The sequence below is a fragment of the Colossoma macropomum genome, unplaced genomic scaffold (assembly GCF_904425465.1).
Source record: "Colossoma macropomum unplaced genomic scaffold, Colossoma_macropomum, whole genome shotgun sequence".
NCBI lineage: Eukaryota > Metazoa > Chordata > Actinopteri > Characiformes > Serrasalmidae > Colossoma > Colossoma macropomum.
Window position 1 is genome coordinate 35,443,504 of NW_023494788.1, and position 8,288 is coordinate 35,451,791.

At 40.0% G+C, this 8,288-nt stretch overlaps 1 protein-coding gene across 1 annotated transcript in view; it reads left to right on the top strand.

Moving 5' to 3' along the window:
* Window positions 1-7,565, top strand: part of lingo2 (leucine rich repeat and Ig domain containing 2) — a 441,502-nt gene extending 433,937 nt beyond the window's left edge. Inside the window, exon 5 of the mRNA XM_036569248.1 lies at window positions 4,675-7,565. Coding sequence (XP_036425141.1) covers window positions 4,687-6,534 — 1,848 coding nt within the window. The 5' untranslated portion in view covers window positions 4,675-4,686 and the 3' untranslated portion in view covers window positions 6,535-7,565. The remainder of the gene's footprint in view (window positions 1-4,674) is intronic.
* Window positions 7,566-8,288: the final 723 nt, after the last annotated feature.

Below are 8,288 nucleotides of genomic sequence, written 5' to 3' on the forward strand. Positions count from 1 at the left end.
AATTTCTTCTTTTAGCCTGTTAGTTAGCAGAGCAGCCTAGTTTTAGTTAGGAACATAAGTTGCCAGTCCCTCATTTTAAAAAGAAAATGGTTGCTTACTTCATCAGTACACTTGTGCAGTGGCGCAGTAATATATAATTTAGTTGTTGTGAGGTGGTCTGTGTGCATATATTACAGATTTTACAGTGACTTTGAACACGGCTCAGCCAATCAGATTTTAGGACCAGAACTATCTATTTTATAATTTTCATTTAACAGCCTATCTTTTTGGTGTTACTAATTCAACTTTGAAATATTGCAATATCTCAAATTGCCCTCTGGTAACTTAAGTTAGAACTGGAGCTATGAGGCTAATGTTGCTAACAAACACTACAACTGTATAGTCACCCAAATCATTTCTGTAAAAACACATCCCTAAAGCATATCTCAGACTGTCTCTTAATTAAGGTTGCATAGACTAGTCAATGTGAGCTATAAAAACAAACAAACTGCACAGGCAACACCAGACAATCCCAGAGCTGGGATTCATAAAGGAGGATTGATCTTGAATTAGATTCCTCCATAATTATGATATATATATATATATATATATATATATATATATATATATATATATATACAAATACTTATTCTAGATCAGCACTTAGCTCTTGAGGTGGATTGTGAATACAGATAGCATTATTTACATTGGCTGCCCACAGTAAAATTTTGAGTGCAATGTTATATTATATTATAATGATATGCTTAAAGGAGAATAATTTGTGTTTTACTTTTCAATTTCATTTTTAAATTTTAAATTTGAACCAGAATACTTATTTTTTTAAGTTAAAAAGTTGCATCATTTTTTTTCACAGTGGATAAAATTCATAAATTTCTTAAGTATGAATTTTAAGATGCAAAGTACCTTATGGACCTGGCTTGCCCCCCACCCATCCGTCACTCTGTTTCCATCCCTCATTCTGTTTCCATCCCTCACTCTGTCTCCATCCCTCACTCCCTCTGTCACTCACATAATCACTTTTAGCAGTCTCAAATTCTTCCACAAGGGGGCGCCATTAGCACTCAAGTAGATTTTGGTGCTTGATAAGAGTGATGCTTTGCATTACACTGTGTGTCTGTGTTGAGTGAATAAATACTAGTGGAGTTTTCTTGCAGATGTATAGTTTATACCTGTTTATCTTGTAGTCTACACATCTAGACGTCTATTATTTGGTAGCAATCCATTTGTCCACACTGTCCAGTCACACAGAGTGAGGAAAAGGTAATACTGTACACTAAAATATTTCATCAGCAATCTCTCCTTTGTCAGTGATGAACCAGAAGCCAGAGGATACAGTCATTAGATAGAGCTGAACGAAACAGACAAACCGCTCTCAGAGGTTTGCTCTGATTGGGATTCACATCACTGAAGCTGCACACACTCCTGCTGTTCTCTGCTCAACACTGGAGTCTTCTCTTATGCTGCAGAGCCGAACGCACTGCTTCAGAATACAGATGAATGCAGGTGCTAGGCCTTCTGCTTTAATTGATTTGATTTAACCAGAACTTGTTTTTGACTTCGAGTTCAGATCTATTTAAATTGGGTTTCATGAAAAAAAAAAAAGATGAAGAGGAAGCAGAAGACGAACAGTGCCTGTCCATGTTGTATTAACTCCTGAGGCCTTCAGGACTAATTTACCTAAAGTTTCTTTTTCCATCTCTGTGCTAAGCCAGACATTTCTGTCTTTCTAGATTGTGGCATTGATTTTTTGTTGATTTATGTCAACACTGGACACATGGCTCATTATATGTGTGTATAAGTTGGTCAATATTTGTGACCAATTCACACAGGATAAGAAATCTCAGAATAAATTACAGAGGTGGGAGGGGCTAATCAATTTGCACATTTCCTCCACACCAGAAAAGTTCCATGTGCAATATGTTCATCTGCTCGCAAGTAGAAAACATGCCCACACATTCAATTTATTCATAATCTTGTTTAACCTAAACATCTATGATTGCCAGACCAGCCCACTTTTATCATTGGCCCACCCAAAATTACTGTTCAGATTTAAAATGTTAAATTCTTAAGAATAAATAACCAAAATAACATACTCACTACATATATGACATATTTGAAATTTAGTATTTGATTTCCAATCAAAATCCCAGCTTAACCAACATGGTTAACTGTGATTGCCAAGTGTCAGTTTCTCTTGAGCCACAAAAACATCCTCAAATCCATCTACAGCTTTCAGCACTGAAATAGGCGCTTCTTATCACATTGGTATGAAAGGTGTGAAGCCTGCATTAGCAGTGATATTGTCATCATTTAGGAGATAAATGTAGGGAAGCATGTAAACATGGCCTAAGCATGAAAGTAGCTGGGCATAATGATGAGAAGCTCACTGTAGTAACTCCAAGCACTTATCCAAAACTGAACATGGAACATCTACCAGCTCATTAACACCGAAGGCACAAATGCTTGAAATTGCCACCATACTATATTGGTTATATTGTTGTCTACAACTCCTGTGTGCAAAGCAAAAGATTTGAGTTCCTTAAATGCCTCAGTAATGGTTTATACTTTGGTTTTCACAAGGTATATCCTCGCCATACGTGGGAGTGAGACTGGGCCCACTAGCTAATTTGTCGTGCCCACAATAGTACTCCTGGTGCTGCATCTGCGTAGCTGTCTTAAATGAATGCAGTGTGTCATTAGCACTGTCATTTGCTTTGCAGCCAAAACAGTCAATGTTAACACACTGAGTCATACACTGATGATAGGACAATACATTTCTGCTCAACAGTACATAAAGAATACAAGAGAATACACACCGTGAAAATTCCTTTTCCACATGACATGATTCAAAATTTACAGATATGTCGCATGGGATTAATATAACTTGGAGTTATTTCTATGGGTTGTTTAATAGGAAGTAAAAGCCACTGGAATGTTTACTGACACATGACAGCACAGTCCATATAATATAATATATATATATATAAATATAAAATATAAATACTGTCCGATTAGTCCCACGTTAGTCCCATGGCTGGGACTAACGTCATTTAGAAACACCAATAACAATTATATTAGTGCACCTTTGCATGTAAGACTAATCCTGTCTTAATAGATCTTTTGACTAGATTTCATCTATGTCTCAGAGATCGACCCATAATGTTCTGCCATTGAAATTTGTTTGCCTATATTTCCAAAGTCGGATAAATCCATCAGTATTTCTCTATGTAGTTTGGAGGCAGTGTTAGAGTTCTTTAGCTTAGCGTAGAGTAGAATTCTTCAGGGGTAGTTAATGTCTCTTAACAAAAGCAGAAAAGTAACTGTAAGACTTCAGAGGCTTGGTATATAGACACTGATAGAGCCAAGAAGCAGTGTACTGAATGGCATTCAATTTAGCAATAGAATTCAAATATTTCATAAGGTTCTGCCGGCTATAGTCTGACTTTAAGCTGGCCTTGAGTTGTTTCCTTCAAGTAGATCTTTGCTCTTAATTCTTACGTAATTATTTGCTCGCTGTAACTCATATATTTCTTCCTACAATTTGAGAAACATTGTTTTATCTTATTAGTACTTTAGCTGACAGTGTGAAAATTAGTAGAAGACAGGAACAGAGTGTTCATCACCAATGACCCGATGTTCTGCAGCGATTAAAAAATATGCACAAACGTAATCAGCAGCATTACATAAACTCTCTTTCTGTTGGGGAAGAAGTATTTGCATGAGGCATGACTGTGCTAATCTTCAGCCCAAATCTCAGTGAATGCTGAACAGACAGAGAAAAACACAGTGGGATAACCTCAGGGCTGTGACTTCATGCAAAAACAATAAAGAATCAATCCATGCACATGCAGTGACCCCACAAGCATGAGCTGAGGCTGTTCATTTGTGTTTGTGCATGTCTCCAGTTATCTTGGCAGTCTGTGCTAATAAAAGACGCTTGAAGTTACTTCTGGAGCTGAATCAGTTGTGTCTAGATTCGACAAATGTGAGCCAACAATATAGTACAGAGATCTTCTTCTGTCTGGAATTATGGCAGTGGTCATTTTGGAGGTCATTTTTGTTACAGATTTTTTATACAGCATTAAAATAGTGCAGTCAAAAAATGTCTAGATGTCTCACTTATAAATATAAACCTCACACATTTGTTTCATAGTGCTAAGCAGATAATGTAGAACAGTTATCTGAATAAGAAATTTTTTAAGTGGTTAAAAACACGATTTGGTAACACTTCACTTGAACCCTGCAACTTTACATTGACATAACCATGCCATAAACGTATCATGGCAGATGTCTTATGCCATCAGTTAGTTATAACCAATTATATCCAGGAATAGAGCAGTGTCATGTTACCTTTATGGATCATTTTCAATATGGATGCCACAATGTTTGATGTCATAAGCTTCTATCACATGCTACTACTCTAGTTAACTGTCAAGACCTAAAAATTAATGGCAACTATTATGAAAATCATTGGAAATTATAACATGATGCTGGTATATTACTTGACACAATCTGCCATGACATGTTTATGGAATGGTTATGTCAGTGTTATGTAGCAGGGTTCAAGTAATGCAAAATGCTTGATACTCAGCTTTATTTATCATATCATGTCATATGTCATGTTCATTAACTTATTATTTCTTCTTTTTCTCTCTTTCTTTTTCTCTCCTTCAGAGCCGTGACAGAATGGTGGACTGTATGAGTCGAGTCATGTTGCACACGGCTGTGTCTTGCTGGCAGCCACTGCTGGGCCTGGCCTTGGTGGCTGTGTTTTTAGGCTCCGCCCTCGCCTGCCCCTCCCGCTGCGAGTGCTCTGCCCAGAGCCGATCTGTCATCTGCCACCGGAAACGCTACCCGACCATCCCTGACGGCATCCCCATCGAGACCCGCATCCTGGACCTTAGCAAGAACCGCATCCAGGCCATCAACCCTGATGACTTTGCTGCCTATCCCCATATTGAAGACTTAGACCTGAGTGGTAATATCATTGCCTATGTGGAGCCAGGGGCCTTCAACTCCCTTTTTAGCTTGCACTCCCTCAGTCTCAAGAGCAACCGCATCAAACTCCTCTCATTGGGTGTCTTCACAGGCCTTTCTAACCTCACCACACTTGACATTAGTGACAACAAGATCGTCATCTTGGTTGACTACATGTTCCAGGACTTGCACAACCTCAAGTCATTGGAGGTGGGGGACAATGAGCTGGTCTACATTTCGCACCGGGCATTCAATGGCTTGCTGGCTCTGGAGAGTCTGACGCTGGAGCGCTGTAACCTGACCGTGGTGCCCACTGATGCCCTATCACATCTGCATAACCTGGTTAGCCTCCACATGCGCTACCTCAGCATCAGCACCCTACATCCCTATTCCTTCAAGAAGCTGTTCCGCCTGCGCCACTTGGAGATTGACAACTGGCCATCTCTGGATGTGTTCCCAGCCAACACTCTGCATGGGCTCAACCTCACCACGCTGTACGTCACAAATACCAACTTGACCACTTTCCCCTACCAAGCCCTGCGCCACCTGCCTTACCTCACACACCTGAACCTGTCCTACAGCCGCATCCGCACTGTGGAAGGGGGCCTTCTGCAGGACCTGGTGCGTCTGCGTGAGCTGCGAATAGCAGGCGCCCAGCTCGTATCTGTGGAACCCTTTGCTTTTCAGGGCCTGCGCTGGCTCAAGATACTTGATGTGTCCCACAACAAGTTGGACACTCTAGAGAGGGGTGTGTTTCAGGCGCCGGAGGCTCTGGAGCTGCTGCTAATCAACGATAACCCACTAGTATGCGATTGTCGGCTGATGTGGCTCCTTCAGAAAAGGCATTCCATCTCATTCGGTGAGGAGCAGCCTGAGTGTAACACCCCAGAAGGCATCCGTGGACGTCCCTTCAAGGAGTTCAAAGAAACCCTGTTGTCCTACTATGTGACCTGCACCAAGCCCAAGATCCGAGAGAATCGGACCCAGCTGGTGTCAGTGGAAGAAGGTCAGTCAGCTCGGCTACAGTGCAGTGCAGATGGGACCCCTCGTCCCACCATTTCCTGGATCACCCCACGCCGGAGACATCTCACCAACAGGAGCCATGGTCGGGTGATGGTCCACAACAATGGCTCACTGGACATCAAGTCTGTGGAGGTTCAGGATGGCGGTGTTTACGTATGCGTGGCCTCCAACACGGCAGGAAATGACACACTTATGGTGTCTTTGGCGGTCAAGAGCCTGGGCTCACTCTATGCTAACAGGACCCAGTACTACGTAGATCCCAACAGTACCACAGCCAACAGCACCAACCTCCCCAACATGACCTTTGGCTTGGACCTAAAGACCATCTTAGTGTCTACGGCCATGGGTTGTTTCACATTCCTGGGGGTGGTCCTCTTCTGTTTCCTGCTCCTGTTTGTATGGAGCCGGGGTAAAGGGAAGCACAAAAACAACATTGATATAGAGTATGTGCCACGCTCCAAGTCCAACGGGGCCTCTGCTGAGGGAGCAGAGCAGACCGCTGGCCCTCGACGCTTTAACATGAAAATGATTTAAACAGATTTAAAAGGACACCGGTGAAAATTTATGCACACATCTATTTTGCTAATGGACCCATCTGTGGGACAGGTTGTGTCAGGATGTACACAGGCCCTCGACCTAATGCCCATGTGGATATGATCCTGAACTCTGACGGATAGCCAGAAGGGAAATACAGTCTGTGTCAGTAATTAACTCTTTTCAATTTATATGAATCCCTCTTGGTGAGAGGTCGTATTCAAAGACGTTCCTAAATTGTGTACAGGACAGATTTGTAAAATTCAAGTATTACTCTTATTTGTTGGCTCGCGAAACGCCTTCTCACTGCTACAGACCGACGACCCATAAACCTGTTTCCTCTTCCATTACCCCACATATATGTACGTAATGCTTAATTATGTATGTGTATGTCAACATGTAAGTCACTTTCTATTTTTTGCAATACTCACAAGATGCAATGTCAGCCAAATTTGCAATTCCCCTTGCTTTCGGAGTAATCATGACCCAGCTAGCATCTCACTCCTGAAACTGTTTGTGAACTGAGGACAAAGGGCTTGAGTGGCTTCGAAATGTTAACCCGAAAAATGCGTGTGCCGTTGATCTAACCCCAAATTATACGGTAATACTATATTTGTTTATAATATGGAAAAACATTGAAAAAATGAGAGATTATTTATTTAAAAAAGCCCATTGAAGTGCATAATCCAAGATGAATATTTCAAAATCATTTAACAATATAACATGTTTTTTTGTATGATTTTTGCAGTCATGATTTTGTTTACGTTTGTACATGGACTACTTTTTTGTCCTAATCTTGTCTTTACTTTAATTCATTCCTTGGACCTTAAAGCTAACCTGATGATGAAGTCCATGTCTCCACAGTGAAGTCACCATCTTTTTTATTATCATTTCTTTTTTCCCAAGTAACAAATTTGGACTTTGTTGTGGTAGTTTCTCATTTTGTTGTTGAATCATTTAGATTGTAAACAGTTCAAATTAAAAAAAAAAAAAAGAATACATGTATGTGGAATAAAGAATATCAATTTGTATTTTGTTGTTTCATTGTATTCCAGCATTTGCCATATTTCTACCAGACAGAGAGTAAGCCTTTAACAATATTATCACCTACTATATGATAATGCGTGTAATCTTCACATTTGTTTTGAATCTATTTTTGTCAAAAATATTTAAAATAATTTCAACATCACATAGCAAATAAGTTAAAAGGAAAATAATGTAAGAAACAAAATCAAGTCACTTTATCAAAAATTTTAACATCAAATATGTATCTTCAAAAACATTCTTAGACCCAAAGTCAGCAGAGAACATTTTCCACCAGATTATTATCTAGAAACCTTCAGCACCAATATATAGACAGCCAACAAAGCAAAGTAGCATTCAAGTACTTCAAGCTGGGCCACCTTGACCCTATTCCTTGTACTGTAAGTGTTGAGTCATCATTTTTCCATCATGAATGCTAGCCCTCTCCTTGAGAAATGTACACAACATGAAAAATCACTTCTACTTGTGGTTGTTGAACGTCTTATACTATAACCATGGATATTCCCAATGCATAAAAATGTAGAACCATCTGTCTTTTGTTGGAATAACAATCTTTATGCCCCAAGGAAAGTTTTCCATTAAATTTTAGAACATATCTGCATAAATTTGTTGGCTCACAATCACCATTCCAATTCAGTCCATGGGTGTTGGTTGGGGTTGTGATCAGAGCTCTATGCAGATCACTTAAGTTCTTGCACACCAAACTTGGC